The sequence below is a fragment of the Hevea brasiliensis genome, chromosome 15, assembly GCF_030052815.1.
Source record: "Hevea brasiliensis isolate MT/VB/25A 57/8 chromosome 15, ASM3005281v1, whole genome shotgun sequence".
Lineage (NCBI taxonomy): Eukaryota > Viridiplantae > Streptophyta > Magnoliopsida > Malpighiales > Euphorbiaceae > Hevea > Hevea brasiliensis.
In genome coordinates, this window is record NC_079507.1 from 52657213 (window position 1) to 52685176 (window position 27964).

Consider the following 27964-nt stretch of genomic DNA (forward strand, 5'->3'; position numbering starts at 1 on the left):
CAGTTAAAAGGGATATGGACAAGTTCCCTATAATAGTGGATTGACATAAAAAATCAACTTTTGAGTCTGCACTTCTTTACTTATAAATTAACCAATCATATTCAAGATGATGCCACATGGTACATGTTATTTACAGAAAATGTTGTAGTAAATGAAATTGGTGAAGGAGTCAATCGAAAATTGGAGTAAGGACTTGAATTAAGGGTTTTGGCTATTCAAAAGTTGTTGGTTGTTAATTTTTCTCTTGCTATCTTTTAGTCATTCAATAGTTTAAACCACAAAACACAAACTAGTTGTAGTATCACTTGTGGGAATATGTCCCACAGTAATGCACAAAAAAAAAAAAAAAATCAAAGGATATATAAGTATTGGCAAACCAAATCAAAACAATTTAAGCTATTTTGATAATGGAGAGCCCAATTTCAAGCCCTGTTCAATGTGTAGCTTGCCAATTTGATAGTTATACTCTTAGATCCATAATTGTCAACATGTTATCAAAGAAATAAGTGCAATAATCATAGATTTTGGACCCAAAAGCATGGTGGGATGAGCCTTAGCGAGCTAGACTTGCGAGCTGAGCCCTAGTGAGCCAAACTAAGGTGGATCCATGAGCTAGCCCATTGAGTTAGACCTTAAGGACAGAGCCAAGAGGAGCCATACCCTAGTTAGATGTGCCACCCCATGCAATGGTAAGTTGCAACTCAGCCAGTGAACCTGAGTTGAATTGAGTTACACTTGAGGGAGAGTGTTAGAATATCACTTGTGGGAACTAGTTCCATACAGACAATATATAAAAAAATTAAAGGGCATATAAATGTTAGCAAGCAAAAGAAATCAAAACGTGTAGGCTATTTTTGTGATTAGAATTCAATTTCAATCCCAGTTTAGCGTGTAGACTACCAGTTTGATATTCATACTCCTAAGTCTATAATTCTCAACAATATTAAAACTCACAAAATACTAATATAGGAATGCATAGTTTGAAGAGGTTTTTCACTTACTTTTCTGAAAAGTCCTTTAAACATTCATAAAAAAAAAAAAGCTGTCATTGAATTCTAGAATTCCAATAAATCCAATGGTTGCCTCTCTTGCTTGTGCATTCTTTTTTGTGCTCTCTTGCACATAAAATATTATAGCTTGGGCCAATTCTTTATAATAATTAATAAAAGACTTCTAATATTATTAGTCAGAAAAAATCTTATTATAATATTTGAATAAAATTCTGTTTAAATATGAATTAGCCATTGCTTTATAGGCTGGACGCCAACACCTAGTGCAAATTTGAAATAGTTATTTTTATTTTATTTTTCATTTTTATTATTTTATTACTATGTTTTCTTTTAGCATCTTATATTGTCAAATTAATTTCATTTTAATATCTTTGTAGAATCTAAATTAAAAGAAAACATGCCAACGACGTCTATATACATATTTTGCAATTATATATATATATATATATATATATATATATATATATATATATATATAATGAAGAACGAATTGGTTTTCATTCAATTTAATTGAGTATATACATAGGTATTTATGTACTAAGTTATCCTACACTTATTAGGAATTCTACACTAATTAGGAAACCTATACTTAATAGGAATCCTTATATGATGATGTAATCTCACTATACAGGATTTTACAAGGATGACATTCATAGTATTACCCTCAAGTTGGAGCAGAGACATTAATCATGCTCAATTTGTTACAAATGTAGTCAACCCGAGCTTCACTAAGAGCTTTTGTAAAAATATCTCCTAACTGCTCTTTGGTTTTGAAGTGTCCTGTTGAGATAATCTTTTATTGAATTTTCACGAATAAAGTGGCAATCAATTTCAATATGTTTAGTCCATTCATGAAACACAGGATGGAGTGCAGCTTGATTATCACACCATAGTCATGCAAGCAGAGAGATCTTAAGACTAATCTCATCTAATAACTGAAGTATCCACATGATCTCACACACTAATTAATCCATACTTTATACTCTGATTCAGTGCTAGATTGAGAAACTACACTCTGCTTCTTACTTTTCCAAGACACCAAATTACCCCAACAAAAGCACAATATCCAACAGTTGATCTTCTATCAGCCTTAGACCCTGCCCAGTTTGCATCTAAAAACACTCATTATTCAAATGCCCATGATTACTATATAATAAGCCTCACCCTGGAGCTCCCTTCAAATAACACAAGATTTGTCTTAAAGCTTCCCAATAAATAACAATTGAGGAAGAAATAAATTGACTCACCACACTGAGTGAATATGCAATGTCAGGACGAGTTACTGTAAGGTAGTTTAATTTACCTACTAGCCTCCTATACTTTTTTGGATCTTCAAATAGCTTATCATCCTCTGCTACAAGTTGCAAATTTGGGGTCATTGGTGCATTGTAAGGTTTAGCACCTAATTTCTCAATTTCTACCAAAAAATCAAGAATATATTTTTACTAAGATAGGAAGATGCCTTTCTTACTTCTCATAACTTCAAATACCCAAGAAATACTTTAGTAGGCTTAAGTCTTTTATCTAAAATTAGGTCTGCATAAAGTTTTCAAGGAATGAAATTCCTGCAGAGTCACTTCTGGTAATAACAATATCATCCACATATACTACAGCAAAATTAGGCAAGTTTTAGACTGCCTATAGAATACTGAAAGATCGCACTTACTCTTTTGCATACCAAACTCCTATACTGCTTCACTGAATCTCCCAAAGCAAGCTTGAAGACTTTGTTTCAGACCATAAAGAGACTTCCAAAGTCTGCAAATTTTACCTAACTCCCCTTGAGTAACAAACCCAAATGGTTGCTCCATATATAGCTCTTCTTGAAGGTCACCATGAAGAAAAACATTCTTAATATCTAATAGGTACAAAGGTCAATTATATATAGCTGCTAGAGAGATAAATAGCTAAACAAAAATCAATTTAGCTACAGGAGAAAAAGTGTCAGAGTATTCAATCCCATATGTCTGAGCATATCCTTTGACAATAAGGTGAGCTTTTAATCTAGCCACAGAACCATCAGAATTCACTTTCACTGTAAACAACTCGTTGCAACTAATAACTTTCTTCCCAGTGGACAAAGGCACCACTTCCCACGTTCTATTAGTATTTAAAGCTTCAATTTCCTCTTTCATAGTAGCACACCAGTCAGGATGAGCTAACGCCTCAATTATATTTTTAGGAATAGAGAGAGTCTAAATAGCTAACAAAACACTGAGAAGAAGAAGATAAATGATCATAAGAAACAAAAAAGGAAATATGGTAGGTGCATGTACGTTTACCTTTATGAAGAGAAATAGGAAGGTTTAAGTCAGATTCAGGATCAGTGGTGGGAACAAGATATTTGGATGAAGAAGCTGATGAAGGGTTTGAGTCAATGTTCTCCATTCTCCTAGAATAAACATGAATAATAGGGGTTCGAATTATTACTGGAGCAAAAGGAACATGAGACTGAGGAGACTAGGGAGAGATGGACATTGGTTGAACAGTGTAAATTGAGAAATCATTCTCCTCTCCCTGATTTTCATATATAAAAGTTTGTAAAAAAAAATAAAGTAGACTAAAAAAATGTAACATCTACAAACATAACATAAGGATTAAGAGTTGGAAAAAAATACTTGTACTCTTTTTGGAGTCGAGAGTACCTAAGAAAGGCATACTTAAGAGATTTTAGATCTAATTTGGTAACCTGTGTTCGGACATCACGCACAAAACAAGTACAACAAAAAATACAAGGTTTAATAGGAAACAAAAAGTTAAGAGGGAAATAAAATAATATATGGAATGTCTCTGTAAAAAATAGTAGATGGCATACGATTGATAAAAAAATATGCTGTAGAAATTGCATCAGCCCAAAACTGTTTAAGGACCTTCACTTAGAAAATAAGATCTTGAACTGTCTCAAGAAGATGCCCATTTTTTCTTTCAGTAACACCATTTTATACATACCTACTTTTTATGCATTTTAGATATATTATATAGTTTTAATAAAATTATTGTTTTATATATAATTTAAATATATACATAACCTAATAATAATTTTTATTATTTTTAATTATAAATATATTAAATCACTTTATAGTCATTATTTATCTTATTAAATCACCTTTTAATCATGTAGTATACTTTCTTGGTAAAAATGATATAATTGAAAAATATGTATAAGATAGTAAAATATATTTATTAAGATATATGTTATGAAGTAACTTAATTTATGTATGTATTGTTTCATAGAATTAAATTATGACCCACCCAAAAAGTCAATTGTGTGATCTGAATAAAATATTTTGTGATATTTGTGGTGATAGTAAAGAGCATGCACCAAAATATTATTTGAGAGTTGGTGTTAAGATTGCATAAGTTATCTTATTTTCAAATTAAAAAAGTTTTAATTATAATCTATAAAATTATTATAAATATCAACTATATTAAAATTAAATTTATTTTTAATACTTAATATTGTGAATTAAAATTTAAATTATTGTCCAATAAAATTTTAATTTTAAATAGTTGAATTAAAATATAATAAAGAAATTCTCTAAAGCCAAAAATTGCATAGTTTTGTGTTTGACTTAGGTTACATTAATCCTAACTCATATTATACTATTTGATACGCTATTATTTTATAATTTGGATAGAAATATTGTATAATTTATTATGCGTAGGATTGAACGCTTTCCACTGTACCAAAAGTTTAAATTTTTAGTAGAGGCATAACTATAAAACCCTTTATAGCATAACAATCTAAGTGTCATGGGTCAAAGGGATCTGGACAAAATGCTGGCTCCTTGAACTATCCCCACTCAGTGCTAATAATCCACCCTTAGCACCTGTCAGGGATTCGAACTCATGACTTCGGCTCTGATACTAATTATAGGATTGATCGCTTACCATTGTGCCAAAAATTTAAACTTTTAACATAGTCATAACTCTTAACCCCTTATAGCATAACAACCCAAATGCCATGAGCTGAAGAGATCTGAGCATAATATTGACCCACTGAGCTATCCTCACTCAGTACCAACATTATGGATACTTGATATTATCTTGTATTTTTATGTGAGAATTATTTATTTAATTTTAATATTTATCTTGAGTAAGCTATTATGTTTGTTACTTTATTGATATTTTGATATTGGTGTTATTATTTTAATGTTAGTACTATTATTGTTATTGATATTTTGATGTTAAAAATATATAATTATTTTTGTTCTTTTAAAAGGAATATAATAATACTGCAATTTTAAGTGTAGGAACCAAAAATTAAACTGAATTAAAATTGAAACTGAAACCGAAAGCAGAACTGAACCGGAACCGAAACCACTTAGAATCGGAACCAAAACCGAAACTAAAATTTGGTTCTTCTTTTGGTTCCAAAAAATGAAAATATCGAACTTCAGTTCTGATTTTAGTTTTTATAAAGAACTGAACCGAAATCAAAATAGGAACCACACAACCCCAATGTTAAGTAGCTTGTTCTTGCCTATAAATGAGATTTATGGTTAATTTTGATAGATTAAAAAATTTTTATAGGTTATCCACTTATAAGTAACAAAATATTTGGAGGAAAGAAAAAAAAATCATTTAAGAATTTTGACATGGACTTATTGATTCAAATTATTTATATAAAAAAAAAAATCCAAAACCCACTAATTGTAAAAGCTCCAAAAATCTCCAATTTGGAGCTTGTAGAATCTGTGTGATTATTTATTTGGATTTCAAATGATCGATAACTCATTATAACAACATTTTGTAGTTCAGGTTTTATGATTGAGTAATTAATAGCTCAACTCAACTCAAACTAAGCATTTATTCAAAAAATTTGGGGTCGGCTATGTGGATTCGCTTTCTCCACTCTAAACGATTTTGGGTTAAATCCTCATAAATTTGTAATGCTTCTAGGTCATATTGTACTACTCTCCTTCAAGTCAATTTAGATCTACCCATTTTTTTTCTTTCTATCTTCTAACCTAATGTGTTCTACTTGTCTAACTGGAGCCTCTGTATGTCTACGCTTCACATGACCAAACCACTTCAATCTCCCTTCTCTCAACTTATCCTCAATTGGTACCACTCCTACCTTTTCTCTAATACTCTCATTACGGACTTTATCTAGTCTAGTATGGCCACTTATCCACCTTAACATTCTCATATCTGCAACTCTTATCTTAGACGCATATGACTCCTTCAATGCCTAAAACTCACTACCATATAACATAGCCGGTCATATGACTGTACGGTAAAATTTTCCTTTCAACTTACTGGGAATCTTACGATCACATAAAACTCCCGTGGCACGTCTCCACCTCAACCATCCGGCTTTAATCCTATGACTAGCATCCTTCTCACATCCCCCATCTATTTGAAGGACTGAGCCGAGATATTTAAAGTGATTACTTTGGGATAGTACCACTCCATCCAAATTAACTCCTTCCCTATCACCAGTTTGCCCTTCACTGAACTTGCAATATATGTATTTTGTCTTCGTTCTACTTAATAGTAAAGGGTCATTTGGCAAAAAGAGTTTTCTTTGTTTGGTGAGATTGTAAGTGTGAATGTCAAGCAAGAAACATAAAAAAGATATAAGGAAAATGGAAAGACTTATGAAGAAAAGAAAAGGAAAAAAGAGAACAATTGAAAAGCATTTAACCCCTTTGTGGGTCTTATAAGAATGTTTTGACTTTAATCAGTATAAAAAGCCTTCCACCACTCATTCTTTTATGGAAAGAAAGCCATAACCATTCAATTATTTTATGATCATACAAGCTAACTAACCACCAACGTTTAGGATTTTTTACTTGTAAGAAATAATATTTTATTTTTCATTTTTTATTTTCTAAGAAAACTCTCAATTTTCATTTTTTTAATGGAAAGCAAGAGAACATAAAAAATTGCGTTCACTGATCAATAATAAGAAAATAGTTTTCTAATTTAAAAAATGTTAAAAAAAGTATTCATTTCTTTCATAATTAAAAAATATTATAAAATAATCTAAAATCTATTTTACATTTAAAATTTTTATTATTTATTTTTTATTATAATATAACTAGTTTTTATATATAAATAAATATCTTTCTAAATAATTATTTAATTCTAATAATGGAAAAGTCATAATGTAATTTCAATTGTAAAAAAGTCATTTGTTTTCCATTTAGAAAATAGAACCTTGGTAATGATGGAAAACTTCTTGTTTCCAAATCTTTCTTAAATTTTGGAAAACTAGCACATATGATAATAAAATTCTGTTTTTTAATTTTCTAGAAAATTTTATTGAAGTTCTTCATAAGTGAACTAGCTCTTATTTTCTCCACCTTTCCTTTTTGCTTTGACCATATGTAATAATTAAATGACCAACTAATACTTATAGGAATGTCAACCATATCTAATAGTTGGAATGTAATTTTTTTTTTCTTTTCTATGCTTTATCCTTAAATTGTCATTGAAAAAAGATTTTATAATACAATTTTAAAATGGAAAAGCATAATATTCTACACATAATATTAAAAACTATTATGATAGCTATTAACAAAATTTATATTTTACATAATGTTTGTTACCAATAAAACAAAAGGGGGGTACTTGTGGTGTTTATTTGAATGAAGTAGAGATCCCACTAATTGATTTTATACATATGTAAAAGAATGGAGATGTCAATCATAGAAAAAGGAAATTTGATATGGAGAAAGGCAACAACTGCATTGATTGATTATTAAGTCATTCCCCAAATAAAGAAAGATGAATATTTGTGAGTGAACATTAAGTGGTGAAGAAATAACATTTCTACAAAATGTGTAACAAAGATAAAAATGGTTTGTATGAATAAAGTTTGGGTGCCAAAATGCAATTAATTCAAGTATATAGGTTCTATTATACAGAAAAATTAAGTTTTAGATAAGGATGCAACTCATTAATTAAATATAGTTGATGAAATAGAGGAGTGTGACATGTGTATTATGTGATTGAAAGATCCCTAACAAAGTGACAATAAGTTCTATAGTATTGTGATCAGACCAACTAGTTGTATCAGAGTAAATGATAGACATCTAAAGTATTAACATATTCGCAAAAAGAGTATGCAGTAATGTGGATAATATATATATATATATATATATATATATATATATATATATATATATCTTGTCTAGTAACACAATAATTGATAAAATTAGGAATGACTATATTCACCAAAGAATGCATATAGCACATATTAGAAACCAAATGTCCCACTAGGAAAGTTTGATAAGTTAGTAGGGGAATGAGTGAGAAGGGAAAAAGGAGAAGCTTAAGATGATGTAAAGGGAAGTAATATCAAAGGATTTACAAGTTTGGATATTGATGCAGATCTAATATCTAACAGTGTTGAATGATAAAAAATGATCCATATAGCTGACCCCAACTAATTTGAAATTAATGCTTAATTGTTGTTACATTCATAAAAAAGATATATAATTTATTTAATATATGATTTTGAATAGCTTTAAAAAAGTATAATTAACCACTAGGTTTTAATTTAATGGTACTAGCGTTGTTTCTAGGGCTATTAGGTTTTGAGTTCGAGTCCCAGTTAAAATTAAATGAACTAAAAACAAAGTTTCAAAACCTATAACTAGTTGAGGTAAAATTGAGCAGGAAGGATCTAATGAAATTAGACCTATATATAAATATAAATGTTCAAAAACAACCAAGTTTTAACACTCAACTAGTTGGAGTTGATTATGTAAATCATTTTTTGTTATTCAACTATGTTTGAAAGCAATTTCGCATCAATATCCAAAAATGTCCAAAAATGTAAATATTTTAATACTATTTTCCTTCGCGCCATTTAAATCTCCTCCTTTCTCTTCTCACTCCTTCCATCACTACTTAGCATACTTCCATACTAGAGCATTTTTTCATACTAGAGCATTTGATACTCTATATTGAACATGATCAAATCATCTTAATGAACCATCTCTTATTTTATCTCCAGTATATGCTATATGCACTCTCTGGTAAATGTGATCATTCCTAATTTTAGCCATTATTGTGTTACTAAACATCCATCTTAATGTTCTCATTTCTTGCACGCTCATCTATAAATGTAGGTGTAAACTAGTAAAATGAGATTACCAATTAGGGTATTAAAACTTGATTTAGCTGATTTCTATTAAAAGATAATATAAAAGCACTAATGTTGACTTTTTATTCAAAAAGTTCTTACATGGCCGAGACAATTTATGGTCCAAGAAAGAATTCATGTTTGCCACTACTATGATAGTTACATTGCATCCATGAAACTAGCTTGCACAATATGACTACTAGGATTATGATTATCATTGCAGCATATCCTTATTGTTTATGTATTATGAAAACTTAATATGGAATTTATATATTCCTAATTAATAGATAGTATAGGAGTTATATTCCTAATTACTGTAGGATCTATATTCCTAATTTAAGTAGAGTAATTATAGGAGATTTTGTTAAAATCGAAGAGAATATTAGTCAAATTATGTTTTCATTCATTTTAATTAGGGTTTATATAAGTAATTAGATTGTTTTACTTATTAAAATGACTAGCCAAGACAATGTTACAATCTAACCACTTATATTTACTCTTTTATATTAATACTTTCTAGATGTGGGATTTGTAATCCCAAAACTACCCCCTTAAGAACAACTACATGATTCTCACTTAACAATTAGTTTGTATTTTTAACCCAATACAGGCCCAGTTATACAGCCTTATGAGCAACTGAAACTCACAACTCAGCTTGGACTTTGATACGATGTTAAATTCAAAGAGCGTGCTAGTAAAATTACATTTTAATTCATTTTAATTCAGGTTCATAACATCAAAATGATTAGCCAAGTCAATATCGCAATCTAACCACTTGTATTTACCATTTTATGTTTACACTTTACCGATGTAGGATTCATAATCCCAATAGATTTGTATACAAATATGTTTAACTTATATTTTATACAAGTAATGATAATAAAAAAAATGTAGCCTTTTAAGTTGTCTTCCTTTCTTGCCTTTATTTCTTTTTCATCTTCTAATTCTAAAATTATTAACATGATATTAGAGCTCTCGATTCGATTCATTAAGGTTTCGGTGCTTTTCATGAGGTATTGTTTATTGGTATTATTTACAGGTACTATTCATGGATATTGTTCATGGCACTGTTCACAAAAACAGTTTTGAAGAGATTTTTTTAGTGCTCCCTATAGGGTGTTTTTTATCTTACTTCTGGCTACGTCAGGACTGTTTTGATTTGTTTCAGTTTCTTCAGCGTGGTTTGATAAAATTCTAAGGTTTTGTTTTTGGTTCTCAGTGGTTTTTTTCTTTTATATATATCTCTTTTGTTTGGTTCTCCATTGGGGAATTGAGATTCTATTTTTTTGGTTTATGCTACCATTTTTCCCCTTTTGATACTTCCTTGAAGTTGTTTTTGAAGTTTGGATAATTACTGTATCACAACCTTGTTAGTTATTGGATAAAAAACAACCTACTGTTTGTTGTTTTTCCTTGCTGGTATCCCCTTTAGGGATGGGGAGGGAAGTGCAACCATGTGAGTAGCATTGTATTGGAAACCTTGTGAGTTGCGTTATGTTGCTTTTCCTCGCCGGCATTGCCTTTGGAAAGGAAGTGCTACCCTCTTTGTGTTTTGGTGTTTATTGTTGGTGCCTTTGTGCGAGTGTTTCTAAATCTAGTTTCGTTTGGTGATTTCCTATGGTTATACTTATTGTTAGAAATATTCAAGTGTTAAAATTCCACATAAAAAAGAAATGGGATGTGTGAGAGACATATAAGTGAAAATGACCCATAAACTTGTTGTCTTAAGATTTTGGATTGGATGTCCTGTCAAGCCCCTGAATGTGTTCTTCCACAAGACCCATCAAGAAAAATTCTCCCTAGACGCTTAGGGGTTGTCTGGATATCCAACAAGTGACATCAGAGCCAATGGCTCGGCAAGGATGAGTATGGAGACGGTGTCAATGATTCTCGTAGTGCTCTAACATGTGGATGAAAGAGTCGAGAGACTCCTAGTAGGCCCAATGGAGCAGAAAAACACTTTTTTAGAAAGGAGCAAACCGATGGAGTAGACTCTCGTGTAGCTCTTAGAAATGCATGCTCGGATAGGTTTAGTGGAGTAATTGGACTCTTGGCAATGCCGTAATACTCGAGTTAAGAAAAAGGCTTCCATTCGAAGGCATGTAGAAGAAATTCACATTTGAGGAGGAGATTGTTAAGAATATTCAAGCGTTAGAATTTTTACATTGAAAAGAGATGAGATGAGATGAGTGAGAGACATATAAGTGGAAATGACCCATATAGCCATTTCCTTAAGGCTTTAGGTTGAATGTGGTGTCAAGCTCATGAATATTTCTTTCACAAGGTCCATCAAGAAAGATTCTCCTCAGATGCTTTGCGCTCCCCAGATATCCAACAAGCATGCTAGCGGTGCTATTTGTGAGGGAGTTATTGGCTTCAATGAGAATCTCATCAAGGAGGAGTATTGGAATTGATGAGATTCCATTTTAAAGGAAAATATTATGAAAAGTCAATATATATTTTATATATTACTAATTAGGATAGGATTTGTATTTCTAATTAATGTAGGATTTATATTCCGAATTAAGTAGAGAGATTTGTATATAGATATGTAACCTTCTATTTTATATAAGTAATGATAATAAAGATGTAGCCTTCTAAGTTGTCTTCCTTTCTTCCCTTTCTTTTTCTTCTTCTAATTCATAAATTCTTAATTATGGACATTTCTTTTCCCCATTTCCTTTGTACATGGGTGAATCTAATTTTGATCGTAACTGCATAGTTTCCTTGCTATTTGCTAGTAAACATTCTGATTTTACTCTATGAATCATCTTCTGGCAATGCTTTCTGGTAATATAAAGGAAATATATACCTTATTTCATTCAGTTGCATGTCTTGCTATGCTTTCACTCACCTACCATTAGCTAGCCTCTTCTTAACTTGCATTCCCATGATATAGCAATAGCCTACCAAAAGTCATGTAATTGTCCCAACATACTTGTAAAACTTCCTCTTGCCATCAGTTATTGCTTGAAATATTGTGAAGACCATGTAAGATTTCATTCATTTGCTTCATGACTGTTGTTTGTTGATAGCTACAGCAAATTTTTTTGTCCGAAATTAAGTTAAAACATTTAGAAATACCAGGAGTACTGATTATTCAACTTTCTGAACAGAAGTAGATTGGGAAAATGAATGGTACATACAAAAATATCTGCATCGTAGATATACTTACAAAAACACTATCTCCATCGTCGATATACTTACAGAAACACATATCCTTGTCTTGAAGCTCTCATTCTCAAGATGAATGAAAATGTGAATGTTAGATATGCAAAATTGAATTTTTATCTCTTAACAGTTATGAACACATTAAGTAATAAACGTTAAAATTATTGAGGTCAAGGATGGGTTGATGGAATGTATCAGTTGGCATGAGTTTATCAAGTTTTATCAATGTTATCTATAGTTAAATTTGAAATTATTTCCTTGTGACCTTAACAGTTGCATTTTGTTCCTTGTGCGTAGTTTGAACAAAATCCTCGAGCGCTATCAGGTTCATAAAAATGAGCAAGCTGCAGTCAACAACATTGATGAATCCAAGGTTTGTCAATTTTCAGCTCCTTGCACATATTTCATACTTGGATACTATTGTATACTATTTTGAACAAGGCCATTCACCAAAGCTCTCTTCAAATCTTTAAAATTTATCAATTTTTAGCCTAAAACCAAACTCTTTATTTATTTTTTTTTTTTTTTTCCATTTAGATGTAGTTGAGACTCCCAAGCGTAGAGAAAACCCTTACAAATAACAGACTCAACAGTAATGAGGTATAATTATAAATTGAAGAAAATAGGGAAGTGTAGCAACATCTAGAACAGATATGAATTAAAATATTATAAATTCCCAATCAGAATCCTATTATGTTTCTATGAGAAATTATATAGACATGAAATAATTTCATGTTTGTAGGAGTTAATAGCTTAATTTTTCACAATTGCAGTCCTTTTTGTTTTTTCCTTGCATGTTCTCCTCAATATTAGGAAACAATATGCTTTCTACATTTGAAAAGAGATATATTGATATTACTGTACTTTTCAATTTGAAAGTGCTGTACTGGTTGAGGAACTGTGTGTACAGTAGTAGTTCAAGAGTACAAGCCTAGCCATATAAAAATTAGTGGAGTGTTGTAGATTAATAATTTGAAATACCACCGGTCTTTGTTTGTTTGCAGCAGGGTGTTCATGTTGATCTTAATATATGTTGTAGCACTAGCAAAAATTGTCATTTTGGCAATGAGATATGGCTTATCGGAAAAAAGGTTAATTGTGACAAAAATGCTTAGGCTTAGGGAAGCAATACTTCACTAGACTTTCCTGATTGGCTTTCTGCCAAGTTTTACCTCATTCTTCTGTAAATTTTTTTGTTTCCACCACCCATAAACTCCTTTCAGAGAGTGATTCCGTAATGAAGGATAAATCTAGGATGACATCCTAAAGGAAAAGGTTGAATGGAATTAATGAGAAGGAAAGAACTGTTGATGCGGCTAAAGAAGGTGGCAATTCCAAAAATTTCTTTAGTTCTTAGTTTTGAGAAATATGGACAGCAACTTAATTTCTCTTTAATATATATTATTTCTTTGACCACTAAAATGTGCAACACTCTAGTGAAAAATACATCCTTACTTTGATCTTTTTTACTTTTTGGTAATCTTACAGAAGAATCAAGCAGAAGTTAAAGCTGTCTCTACAAATGCTAATCTTCTGCAAACTCTCCAAAGGTAATAAAATTTTGAGATTTATGTACATTTTATGAATTAGACATGCTGCAACCATTTAACCAAGTGTTGAGTTTTTTATTTTTTCAGGTATCTTCTAGAGAGTAACATAGAGCAGCTGAATCTTACCCAGTTCCTGCAACTAGAGGAACAACTAGACTCCATATTAAGACAGATCAGACTGAGAAAGGTCAATTCCCAAACTTTTGCTTTCTGAATCATTTCCATTTTATTATTTGAAGCTTCAGTCAACTGATACCCCTATGGTGTCATTAGTTACAGTTCAAGCCAACTAAGACAATGCAGTAAGAATTTTTTTTTTTTTTTTTTTCTAATCTGGAGAAGATAAAATAAGAGAGGTCTAAATGATGAGGATTATTAATAATTATTTTATTACAATTGTTGTTATCATAGCTTGTCAAGTCTTCTAAGACTTTCCACTAGAAATGCGACAAATGAATTGTCAAGGTGATAAAAAAAAAAGTCTATTAAATGCATGCATCAGTCTAAAACATAGTTGCCTAATTTGCTCTTCCCCCTTACAAATCACGATCTGGATCGCACGTCCCAGAACGCAGTTGTTCGGTGTTCTAAATCGCCTTGGAATGCGATATGGATCGCTAAAACTGGCATTCCAGTTCTTGCTTTCCATTTGATTCTTCCCAAAAGAGGAAGAAGAAGCAACAACGCCCAAAACCAAAAAAATAATCCCAAAACCAGGAGGAGGAGGAGGAGGAGAGGAGCAGAAACCACCGGCAAAAATATTGAGCTCTTTTTATTGTGTATTTTTTTTTCTTTTTCTATACTAATAGAGAGATGCACATGTGCATTTACTTTTCCTTTTCTATGTTAGTGGGTTAGGGTAAGTATTCCTTGGGTTTGAGAGTATTTATATCTAATAAATAATTTTAGAAAATATAAATATTATTAATTATATTATTTTAATATTTAATAATAATAATAATAATAAATGAAATTTTAATTTTGAATAATAAATTTATTATGCTAAAGATTATCATATTAATTAATTAATTACTATATTAAATTAATATTTTTAATTTTTTATAAATATATTATGCTAAGTAAAATTTAAAAATAATTAGATATAAATATAATGTATCTATCACGAATTGAATTGATGAACTACGAATGGAATTAACATATCACGAACCAAATTGAAGTACAAATTAAGTCTACCTTTTGCGTGTCCTATATATCATTAAATAGCGTATCGTGTATTACGTACCCATACCACAACTCGAGTACCGCATTCCACGTAACTATTGTCTAAAATACACTAATATCAATAACACTTTAACAATGTAATAAACGTATGCATATATGCAGCATAGAAGATTTGTTTTCTAAGATAACATGCATATGTACACTTTATCAAAATGAAAGAGGAACCTGTTTTACTGCTTTCACACCCCATTCTCTTCCATCTTGCAACTCTTGTACAAATGTTTAGCATTCCCATTGCATCTATATGGTTGAAATCTTAAATCTAAAGCATGAAAACAACATAATTTGGAGGTCAAGAAGGAGGAGGAGGTTGCCCTGATATAAGTCATTGTGAGAGATATTCGAATCAACATGAAGCATACTACCTTTCACTAGATGATGCTAACACTGGCTAGAAAAACAGAAAATGGAGCACCTCAAGACCCCACATTTGTGGGACCTTAAAAACATTGATAAATAGAACCATATCTGAATTTTCTTTTTCAAGACCCAGCTTTGGTGGAATCACAATTGTTGGAAACCCGTAAATTAGCCAAGATTGTGTAATTTTCTAAATATGGTAGGAGATAATTAGGTGATTTATTGTTATTATTAGGATTTATTTTTTTTTCCTGTTTTAGTCTTAGACTTTCTGTATAAATAGAATCTTATGTAACTCAATCAAATGTACTGAAATAGAACCAATTTTCCCACAAAAACTCTCTTTCAACATGGTATCAGAGCCAATTTGATTTTTCTAGGCAAAGTTACGTAAAATAGAGTTAGGGTTTTCTGGGGTTAAGCTTGTTGGCAACAATACAAGTGGAGTTAATATACACTGCTGCCCTCAAGAGGAAGCCCACCTAAACTTCGGCCATTCCCTGGAGTTTTATCGTCGTCCGGCCACGCGCGTGAGCTCATGCGCCACTAGAAGATTTTGCGTCCTTCCCATGCACCGGCGTGTGACGCATCTTCTAGCCATTTTTTCTGGCCGCGACCAGCCATATCCCGGTGTCTAGTTCTTGGTTTTTGTCCCTAAGATTGTTTACATAAGTTTTTTCCTCAACCTTTTATTATTTACAATTATGCAATGGCTGAGGGGAAGAAGGTTTTTATTGGGAATTTCAGTAATGATAATCCCTCTTTGCAAATCAGTCAAGTTAAGCTTCATGGGACTAATTACCTTGCTTGGTCACGGTCTTGTCTCCTGTTTGTTCAAGCTAGAGGTTTGCAAGGTTATGTTACTGGAGATAAAACAAAACCAGAGATCACTGATTCAACATACAGCCAATGGCAATCAGAAAACGCACTTGTGATGTCTTGGCTCATCAATTCCATGCAACCTCATATTGCTCGTGAATATTTGCTAAATGCAGCTACCATTCGGAATGCTGCCTCTCAAACTTACTCACAGATGGGTAATGATGCACAGATATATGAGCTGTGGAATAAGGTTCATGGAACTAAGCAAGGTGAGATGACAATTGCATAGTATTATTCTGAGTTGTGTGGTTTATGGCAGGAGTTAGATTATTACCAGGATTTTCAAGCCTCCTGTGCTACTGTTGCTGCAAAATTTCAGAAAATGGTTAAAAAGTAACGCATCTATGGTTTCCTTGCTGGATTAAATATGGAATATGATCATATACGAATCCAGGTTCTTGGCAAGGATCCCATGCCTTCTTTGAGACAGACCTATTCCTATGTGCAGTAAGAGGAGAGTCGTAGGAGTGCTATGATCCATTTTTTTTTCTGTTGACAAAGCAGGATTGGTAGCTGCTGCTTCTTGAGAATAGGCCAGTCAGGGTTCCTCAGACAAGGACCAGCTACATTGTGATTATTGTGGCAAGTCAAGGCATACAAAGGAGTATTGCTGGAAACTGCATCGTCACCCAACTAAAAGGTGTGGGGGCAAACAAGGTGGTTCTTCCAAACCACAAGCAAATGTCTCAGAAGTAGTTGAATCACTTGAAGAAGCCTTAGAAATTGGGATTTTCTCTAGTGCAGAAGTTTAGACTTTGAATCGCTTGTTGTCACAATTGGATTTTAAATCTACCACTGCTGCCTCCTCTAATTTTGTTAAGTCAGGTATTTGTTTCCTTGCCAATTTTGATAAATCATCTTGGGTTATCGATTCAGGAGCAAACAAGCATATGACAGGCTCTTCAAACAAATTTTTGACTTACTCTCCATGCTCAAAGAAAGAAAAAGTTCGCATAGTAGACGGATCCTTGACATCTATTTCTGGTACAAGTTCTGTTGCCTGCATTCATGACTTAAGTCTCAATTCAATTCTTCATGTTTCTAGTTTTCCCATTAATCTCTTATATGTTAGTTCCCTTACTCAAGCCCTCAATTACAAAATTGAATTTTTTTCTACTCACTGTGTTTTTCGGGAATTGAAAACAGGGAGGAAGATTGGCAATGGTAGGATGCAAGATGGCTTATATCTTTTACATAACAGTTGTGGTGTTACAAAGCCTAGCGAAGACCAAGTTTTACTAAGACATTCAATAAATGCTAGTGATGAGATTATTTTGTCGCATAGACGGTTAGGACATCTCTCCTTTTCTGTTTTAGAGAGGTTATATCCTACTTTGTTTAAGAAATGCAAATTTGATTCACTGGTTTGTGATGCTTGTGAACTTGCTAAACACACAAGACATTCTTATCATTCAATAAATAGTAAAAGGTTGGTTCCTTTTGAGACTATACATTTTGATATGTGGGGTCCTACCCAAACTGTTTCTTTATCTGGTTGTCGATGATTTGTTACTTTTATTGATTGTTGCACCAGATTAACTTGGGTATATTTGATGAAAGCAAAGAATGAGGTGCTCACTTGTTTTGGACAGTTTCACGGAATGATTTGTATCCAATTTGATGCAAAAGTTAAAATCCTTAGAACAGATAATGACACAGAATATGTTAATGGAGTTTTTCATGCTTATCTAGATTCTAATGGTATATTACATCAAACTAGTTGTGTTAGCACAAGTGAGCAGAATGGGATATCTGAGAGGAAGAATATGCATTTACTTGAGGTGGCTAGGTTTCTCATGTTCACTATGAATCTCCCTAAACCTTATTGGGGTGATGCTGTTTTAGCTGCAACTTATCTTATCAATAGAATGCCACCTAGAACATTAAATTTTAAGAGTCCTTTAGAAGTCCTATGGGGTACCAATTCTTATGCTGTTCCACCAAAGATCTTTGGGTGTGTTTGTTTTGTTCATAAGACTACTGTGGGGAAGCTAGAACCCAAAGCTCTTACGTGTGTGTTTGTTGGGTATTCTGGAACTCAAAAAGGGTATAAGCGTTATCATCCTCCATCCAAAAAGTACATGGATGTTACCTTGAGGAAACTGAACCTTATTTCTCTACACAGTCACCTCTTCAAGGGGAGCATAGGGAGGAAGAGGTGTCTTTTAAGCCAACCTTTTGATCCTATGCTTTAGGGGGAGTCTATTAGTGACCAAGACCAATCACCCAAACCAAAAACCCCAGCAGCAAAATTGGATAGAATGGATTTGTTGAGATATACTCATCGGAATAAAGTGATTACAATTGTTGAGCATGATACTACTAATAATACCACTGTTCAATCTAATGATTCCCTAGATTCAATTCCTGGGCATTCAGAAGAATTATCTAGTAAGCTTCCTTTGATTCTTGATGATTATATCCTAATCCTTCTGCTAATCCTAATTCTTCTGCTGACAACCTTGATATTCTTATTGCTATCAGAAATGGAGTTAGATCCTGTACGAAACATCCCATTTCCAAATTTTTGAATTATGATTCCTTGTCTCCCTCCTATAGAGCCTTTATATTGTCTGTAGCTGCTGTTTCTATTCTGCAAGATTGGAAAGAAGCTTATCTTGATAAAAAATGGAAGACAGCTATGGTTGAGGAGATGAAGGCTTTGGCAAAAAATGAAATATGGGATCTTAGTATTACTCCATTAGGAAAGAAACCAGTCGGATGTAAGTGTGTATTCATAGTAAAATACAGGGCTGATGGATTCATTGAAAGATATAAGGCCATGCTAGTAGCAAAGGACTATACACAAACCTACGGGGTTGATTATGAGGAGACATTTGCACCCATTGCAAAGATGAATACTATCAGATTATTGTTATCCTATGCAGCTAATCTCGAGTGGGATCATTAGCAATTTGATGTTAAGAATGCTTTTTTACATGGAGATCTAGAAGAGGAAGTATACATGTAGATTCCTCTAGGCAATGATGATGATAAGACCAAAGGAAAGGTTTGCAGATTGAAGAAAACTTTGTATAGTTTGAAACAGTCATCAAAGGTGTGGTTTGATAGATTCAGTAAGGCAATGATTTCCTTTGGCTATCATCAGAGTAATGTTGATCATACCCTTTTCATGAAGCATTCTAGAGGTAAAATCACATTACTTATTGTCTATGTTGATGATATATTTGTAACAGGAGATGATAAGGAGGAATTTGTTAAGTTGAAATCTCTCATAGCCCAAGAATTTGAAATCAAAGAATTGGGAAAGTTGCGATATTTTCTTAAGATAAAAGTTGCAAGATCTGATAAAGGGATTTTTATCTTTCAGAGAAAATACATTCTGGATCTCCTGAAAGAAACTTGCATGTTAGGGTGTAAACCTGCTGATACTCTTATTGAAGTCAATCACAAGTTACAAGCAAGGGTTGGTAATTCAGTTGATGTGGGAAGATATCAAAGGTTAATTGAAAGATTGATTTATCTTTCATATACTAGACCAGATATAGCCTATGCAGTAGGTCTAGTAAGCTGATATATGCATGATCCACGAGAATCTCATTTAGAGGCTGTGTTCCACATTCTGAGATATCTAAAATCTGCACTTGGGAAAGGCCTGCTCTTCTCCAAGCATGGTCACTTACAAGTAAAAGCTTTTACAGATGCAAATTGGGCAGATTCCCTTGATGATAGAAGGTCAACCTCGGGTTATTGTACATTCATTGGGGGTAATCTTGTTACTTGGAGAAGTAAAAAACAAAGTATGACCGCTAGATTGAGTGCAGAAGCATAATATAGGGCCATGGCACAGGGAGTTTGTGAACTACTGTGGTTACAGAAGTTGATGAATGAATTGAAATTGTCAGATACAAATAGCATATCCTTGATGTGTGATAACAAAGCTGCTATTGGTATTGTCCACAATCCTGTTCAGCATGATAGAACTAAACACATAGAGATTGATCGACACTTCATAAAGGAGAAGATAGCAGATGGCTCATTGACAGTTACTCATGTAGCTTCAATAGAACAGCTAGCTGATACATTCACCAAGGGTCTTAGCAGCAAAGTTTTTTACACTTTAGTTTGCAAGTTGGGCATGTGCAATATTTATGCACGAACTTGAGGGAGAGTGTTGAAAACCTGTAAATTAGCTAAGATTGTGTAATTTTCTAAATATAGTAAAAGATAATTAGGTGATTTATTGTTATTATTAGGATTTATTTTTTTCCCGTTTTAGTCTTAGACTTTTTATATAAATAGAATTTTATGTAACTCAATCAAATGTATTAAAATAGAACCATTTTTTTTTCCACATAAACTCTATTTCAACAATAATTAGGGAATTGCAATATCCCACAATACCCTTCACTGTAATGCAATTAACAATATTAACAATAATAATGATTGCAATGCGATTATTGGAATATAAGGGAGATGATAATAATGGTGACGGAGTGTTCATAAGACTTGACAATTAGATACAAGTTAGAAGAATTTTATTCTGGTGATTTTGGTTTTGGAGAAGCTTCCATTATTCCAATCTGGCTTAAATGTAAAAGATCATTTGTTGGAATCCTATGTTTTATTCCCTGTAGGAGTGTCTCAATCATTGTAAAGTTTGTATGTATTTGTAATTGCCTTCTTCCTTCTTTGATTAGTCTTCTAATGTATCTAGGTTTCTTTTCTTAGTTCTAAAATTATTGTATAAATAGGAGGAAGCGTTCAGAGTTTTTCACACATAGAAATAAAGATTTTTTTTCTCTCAAAATACCTACTTCAACATGGTATCAGAGCATAGCCATTTATTTTTGGCATAAAACACTACTGCAACTAAAGTTAGGGTTTGCTAGGGGTAGGCTTATCGGCACAATCACAGAGGGAGTTAACTATCACCGCTCATCCCATAAGGAAGGACAGCCGCCGATCGGTCTATCCCCGGAAAATCAGCTCTGTCCGACGTCATGTGCGATCACATGCATTATTTGAATTATCTCCACTGTTCACACACGCCGGCGCGTGGGCCCACTTTTAAGTCCCGTTTCAGGCCGACTCCTCCGACGACGATCTTCCCACGGTCCTACGCCTCTACCCACCTGTTTTCAACCTTTGGTTTGCACCTTTGATCCCTGGATCCTTTTTTTTTTCCTTTAATGTCGCTGCTATTTTTGCAAATTATTACGGTTTTCTTTCTTGGCTTGTTGTTTAACAAATGGTTGAGGGAGAAGACCTAACTGAAACAAGGATGAGCCTAATTGGTGACAATCCTTCTCTACAAATTAGTCCTATAAAGCTTGATGGCACTATCTATCTTGCATGGTCAAGATCCTATTTGTTATTTATTCAGGCTGGAGGACTACAATGATATGTTATCGGGAATAATACAAAACCAGAAGTTGGTAGTTCTACTCATATCTAATGGGAATCAGAGAATTCCCTTGTAATGTCTTACCTAATTAAGTCAATGCAACCACAGATAGCCCGCGGATATTTGCTTTTGAATAGTGTTGCTGTAATCTGAAATGCTGTGTTTCAAACTTATTCCTAAATGGGCAATGGCGCACAAATTTATGAGCTACGAAACAAGATTCATAATACAAAACAAGGAGAGATGACCATTGCTCAATACTTTGCAGAACTGAGTGGTCTATGGCAAGAACTGGACTATTACCAAGATTTTCAAGCCACCTGTATCGCTGATGCTGTTAAATTCCAAATGTTGATTGAAAAGGAACGAATCTATAACTTCCTTGCTGGATTGAATATAGAATATGATCAGATTCGAGTTCAAGTGCTGAGTAAGCACCCTATACCTTCCCTAAGGCAGACTTATTCATACGTGCAACAGGAAGAAAGCCGAAGGAGTGTCATGATTCACTCTATATGTACTGAGAAGGCAGGGTTAGTAGCTACTTCCTCCCGTGAACAATCACATATTGGTCCATCAGATAAGGATCATTTGCATTGTGATTATTGTGGGAAATCTCAGCATACAAAGGAACATTGCTGGAAGTTACATGGTTGCCCATCCAAAAGGCGTGAAGGGAAACGGACAGGCTTAGCAAGACCACAAGCAAATATATCTGAGACAGTAAAATTTTCTGAAGACATTGCCCCTACTGCCATCACTGGGATCCTCTCCAATGAAGAAGTACATCCCTAAGGCTAAGGCGTTTGCTGTCAAAGTAGAATCTCAAAATGCCACAGTTGCCTCTTCTAATCTTATTAAATCAAGTAATACTTTTCTTGCTAAATTTGAAAAATCTCATTGGGTTATAGATTCTAGAGTAAATAAGCACGACAGGCTTTTCAAATAAATTTACAACCTACTCCACATGTTCAAAGAAAGATAAAGTCTGCATAACGGATGGATCCTTAGCCAACATTTCAGGAACAGGTTCTGTTGAATGTACTCCCACTATAAATCTCACTTCAGTTTTACATGTGCCCAGTTTTCTTATTAACCTTTTATCTGTTAGCTCTATTACTAAAGCCCTTAATTGCAAAATTGAATTTTTCCTGCCCATTGCATATTTCAGGAACTGAAAACAGGGAGAGGGATTAACAGTGGTAGAATGCAAGATGGCTTGTATTTGCTGGATGACAGTGTTGGTTTTTCAAATCCTAAAGCTTTGCTAGGAAATTCAATAAGAGCTGATCAGGAGATTATTTAGTGGCATAGAAGATTAGGACCTCCTTCCTTTTCATCCTTAGAAAGGTTATATCCCATTTTGTTTAGACAATGCAAAACCAAATTATTAGCTTGTGATGCTTGTGAACTTGCCAAACACACAAGTCCTTCAATAAATAATAAAACTTTGATTTCTTTTATGACTATTCATTCTGATGTATGAGGTCCTACTCAAATGGTTTCTTTTTCTGGGTATAATTGGTTTATTACTTTCATTGATTGTTGCACTAGATTGATTTGAGTTTATTTGTTGAGAACTAAGAATGAAGTCTTTTCATGTTTTCAACAATTTAACAAAATGATTTGCACTCAGTTTAATGCATAGGTCAAAATTTTAAGAACTGATAATGGGACAGAGTATATGAACAAAGTTTTTCAATCTTATTTAGATTAGCATGGGATCCTACATCAAACTAGTTGTGTGAATACTAGTGCACAAAATGGAGTGGCTGAAAGAAAAAATAGGCATTTACTTGAAGTGGTTAGATCCCTTATGGTAACAAGGAATCTTCCCCAGTGTTACTTGGGGGATACTGTTCTTTCTGCAGCATATCTTATCAATCGGATGCCCCTTCACACACTAAACTTTAAGAGTCCTTTGGAAGTTCTTAAAGGTATTCTTATACTGTTCCTTCAAAAGTGTTTGGGTGTTTTTACTTTGTTCATAGGTCACATATTGAAAAATTAGAACCCAGAGCAATAAAATGTGTGTTTGTAGGTTATTCTAGTACTCAATAAGGGTATAAGTGTTATCATCCTCCTTAAAGAAAATATTTTGTAACCATGGATGTCACCTTTAAGGAATCTGAACCCTACTTCCAGTTACCTCTTCAAGAAGAGAATAATAAGGAAGAGGTCACCTTCCCTACTCCTTTTCAGGGGGAGATTCTTAGACTTAAACCTAATCTGAGTAGTGAGAATAAGAGTAGTGAGGATAGGCCAGTTGCTCCTCAACCTACAAAAAGACTGAATAGAATGGACTTAAGAACTTACACTCGTTGTGATAAGACAAATATAGTTGTTGAGCATGATACACCTAATCAGTAAGAATCCCTAGATTAAGCTCCTGCACATCCTGAGCCTGAAGAATTATGTGGTAAGACCCCTTTTCTAATGCTCAATCTGATTCTTCTGTTAATGATCTTGATATACTCATTGCACACAGAAAAGGGATTAGGGCTTGCACCAAACATCCTATATCCAAGTTTGTCTCTTATGATTCTTTATCTCCCTTCTATAGAGCCTTTGTCTTTTCTGTTTCTTCTGTTTCTATCCCACAGGATTGGAAGAAAGCATACCTTGATTCAAAATGGAAGGCTGCCATGGTAGAAAAGATGAAGGCTTTGACAAAAAATGAGACATAGGATCTTGTTGATCTTCCATTGAAAAAGAAACTGGTTAGATACAAATGGGTGTTTACTATGAAGCATAAAGCAGATGGTTCCATTGAAAGATATAAGGCCAGGCTAGTGGCAAAAGGTTTTACTCAGACATATAGGGTAGATTATCAAGAGACCTCTGCCCCTATTGCAAAGATGAATACTATCAGGATCTTACTGTCATGTGCCGTAAACCTTGAATGGGACCTACAGCAGTTTAATGTTAAAAATACTTTTTTGCACTGAGATTTAGAAGAGGAAGTATACATCGAGATTCCTCTGGGATTTGAGAATGAAAAGACTAAAGGAACAGCATGTAGATTGAAGAAAAATCAAAGCAATGCTGATCACACTCTATTTATGAAACATCGTAGAGAAAAGATCACACTGCTTATTGTCTATGTTGATGATATAGTTGTAACAGGAGATGATAAGGAAGAAATTGTTTATCTAAAGGAACGCTTGGCCCAAGAATTTGAAATTAAAGACTTGGATAAATTAAGGTACTTCCTGGGAATAGAAGTTGCTAGATCAGACAGAGAGATTTTTATTTCTCAAAGGAAGTACATATTGGATCTCTTAGATGAGACCGGCATGTTGGGATGTAAACTAGCAGAATCTCCTATTGAAGCTAATCATAAGTTGCAAGCAGGAGTTGAGGAGTCAGTTGACACAGGGAGATATCAGAGGTTAGTTAGGAGATTGATTTCTCTCTCTCAAAAGGGGTAGAGGTCTTTTTTTTTTTTCAAAGCATGGCCATCTCCAAATAAAAGCCTTTATAGATGCAGATTGGTTGAATCTCTTGATGATAGGAGGTCAACATCAGATTATTGTACCTTTGTTGGTGGCAATTTAGTCATTTAGAAAAGTAAGAAGCAAAATGTAATAACAAGATCTAGTGCAGAAGTAGAATACAAAGCTATGGCAAAGGATATTTGTGAGTTGCTGTGGTTGCGGAAATTGATGGAAGAAATGAGACTATTATAAACAAACAGATTGTCCTTGTTCTGTAACAACAAAACTGCTATCAATATAGTTCATAATCCAGTTCAATATGATCGAACCAAGCATATAGAGATTGATCGACACTTCATAAACGAGAAAATAATGGATGGATCTTTATGTGTCTCTCATGTTACTTCGAAGGAACAAGTGGCCGATATGTTTACTAAATGATTAAGCAGCAAATCATTCCATACTTTGGTCTGCAAGTTGGGCCTGTATAACATATATGAACCAACTTGAAGGGGAGTGTTGGAATCCTGTGTTTTATTCACTGTAGGAGTGTCTCAATCATTGTAGAATTTGTATGTAATTGTAATTGCCTTCTTTCTTCTATAATTAGCCTTCTAATATATCTAGGTTTCTTTTTTTAGTTCTAAAATTATTGTATAAATTGGAGGAAGTGTTCAGAGTTTTTTCACACATGAAAATAAAGATTTTTTCTCTCAAAATACCTACTTCAACATCATTGACTAATGGTAAACTCTTTAAGTAATGTAGGAATTTTGTGTAGTACTTTTTTCTTCACTAGGTTAAAATTCTCTATCCATGTATGAATAGTCTTTTGATGCAATGAAAATGTATGCATAACAAACAATTGTTTTACTTTTACATTAGTTTTGTGTGTTGTATTGTTATGATTATGATCATTATTATCATCCTATTCGACTATGATATGGAGTTGCATGTGGTTATAATTTGGAATTTTGTATTCTTTATCAATTGAAACGAAGGAGTCAATAGAAAGCTAGAGCTTTGGAGAAGTACTCTAGAGTCAAAGGGTTTTAAGTTAAGTAGAACGAAGACAGAATACATGTATTGCAAGTTCAGTGAAGGCCAAACTGGTGATAGGGAAGGAGTTAGTTTGAATGGAGTCGTACTGTCCCAAAGTAATCACTTTAAATATCTAGGCTCAGTCCTTCAAGTAGATGGGGGATGTGAGGAGGATGTTAGTCATAGGATTAAAGCCAGATAGTTGAAGTGGAGACGTGCCATGGGAGTTTTATGTGATCGTAAGATTCCCAATAAGTTGAAAGGAAAATTTTACCATACAGCTATACGACCGGCTATATTATATGGTAGTGAGTGTTGGGCACTGAAAGAGTTGTATGCGTCTAAGATAAGAGTTGCAGAGATGAGACTGTTAAGGTGAATGAGTGGCCATACTAGACTAGATAAAGTCCGTAATGAGAGTATTAGGGAAAAGGTAGGAGTGGTGATAATTGAAGATAAGTTAAGAGAAGGGAGATTGAGGTGGTTTGGTCATGTGAAGCGTAGACATACGTAGGCTCCAGTTAGACAAGTAGAGCACATTAGGTTAGAGGATAGAAAGAAAAAAAAGGATAGACCTAAATTGACTTGGAGGAGAGTAGTACAATATGATCTAGAAGCATTATACATTTCTGAGGATTTAACCCAAAATCGTTTAGAGTGAAGAAAGCGAATCCATATAGCCGAACCCAAATTTTTGGGATAAAGGCTTAGTTGAGTTGAGTTGAGTTGTATCAATTGAAACGAAAAGGCGCTTTGTTTGCTCAATAGATTAGGATTTGTTAAAAGGAGGAAAAGTAGTGATTTGTATATTCTTTGTTGACTCTTTTCCTTATTTATTTGCCTTTTTACTAATTCACAAAATGTTTATGGAAGTGTTTGCTAATTCTTGAAATGTTTTCACAAATACTTTGGTACATTGCTCGAATGTTACAAATCCTTAGTTGTGTGAAGAATGTATCAAAAATCAGCTAAACAAGTGATAATGAGTCATTGCCAAGGTTGTTCACATCACCAATATGGTTTTGCTGAACTATTGCTGTTAAAAGATATTTTAGTACTGAAGTGTTTTGCTATTTCATTTGAAGGTCAATTTATAATTTAATTTAGTTTATAATTTATTTATTTATTTATTTTTGAAACATTATGGAGCAAACACTCATGTCTTTTGGATGGGTCTGGGAGAGGTCCTCATCAATTTGAGAAACGTAATGTTATCTTGGTAGGTGAAGAAAGTGGGGATCAATGGCTTGATTTCATTTTCTTGATTCTTATTTGATTGTAATAGAGTTTTCGCAGAGGAAAATAGTGGAGAGGTCATCTTTTGAGGTGGCAACAAAATGGGTGATTAAATACACATGATGAGCTTTCAAGAATACGTGTGCTTGTAAAAGATGAGAAGGAAGGTACAAGTAAAAAAAGAAATGGGTAATGACAATGGCTAGGATTAGTTATTGGATAACCTTTTTTTTAATTGTAATATTTATTTTTTAATTAGTTAAAGTTTTAAATAACTTATTAAAATATAAAATTATATTACTTTTTTGTCTTGTGGATATTTCATTTATTATGCTTATAAAGGGTTCAATAAGAACAATGGAAGGGTATACGGACGAGTTTTCTATAACAGTGGGTTTACATCAGGGATCAACTTTGAGTATGTATGATGTACCTGTTTATCTTAGTTATGAATGAGTTAACCAGTCACATTCAATATGATGTCTCATGATGCATGTTATTTGTAAATGATATTGTCATGGTGGATGAAATTAATGGAAAAGTTAATCAAAAGTTAGACTTGTAGAGGA

General features: G+C 33.2%; 1 protein-coding gene and 1 long non-coding RNA gene across 9 annotated transcripts in view; one reads left to right on the forward strand and one right to left on the reverse strand.

The window, feature by feature from the left end:
• The window catches only part of LOC110648141 (truncated transcription factor CAULIFLOWER A), a 70820-nt gene that overhangs the window by 38238 nt on the left and 4618 nt on the right, over window positions 1-27964 (forward strand). For 3 of the 8 annotated variants that reach the window (XM_058135929.1, XM_058135928.1, XM_058135932.1), the window contains 3 exons: window positions 12577-12652; window positions 13771-13829; window positions 13917-14016. In XM_058135929.1, the coding sequence (XP_057991912.1) occupies window positions 12577-12652; window positions 13771-13829; window positions 13917-14016 (235 nt within the window). Of the gene's footprint in view, window positions 1-12576; window positions 12653-13767; window positions 13830-13916; window positions 14017-22852; window positions 23467-27964 lie in introns of those variants that run through there. The other 5 variants (XM_058135930.1, XM_058135926.1, XM_058135927.1 and 2 more) reach the window with 3 other exon arrangements.
• The window catches only part of LOC131173767 (uncharacterized), a 28619-nt gene continuing 4305 nt past the window's right edge, over window positions 3651-27964 (reverse strand). The window contains exons 2-3 of the long non-coding RNA XR_009144084.1: window positions 15237-15333; window positions 3651-3699 (exon numbers count right to left, since the gene is read on the reverse strand). This is a non-coding gene — a long non-coding RNA (uncharacterized LOC131173767). The remainder of the gene's footprint in view (window positions 3700-15236; window positions 15334-27964) is intronic.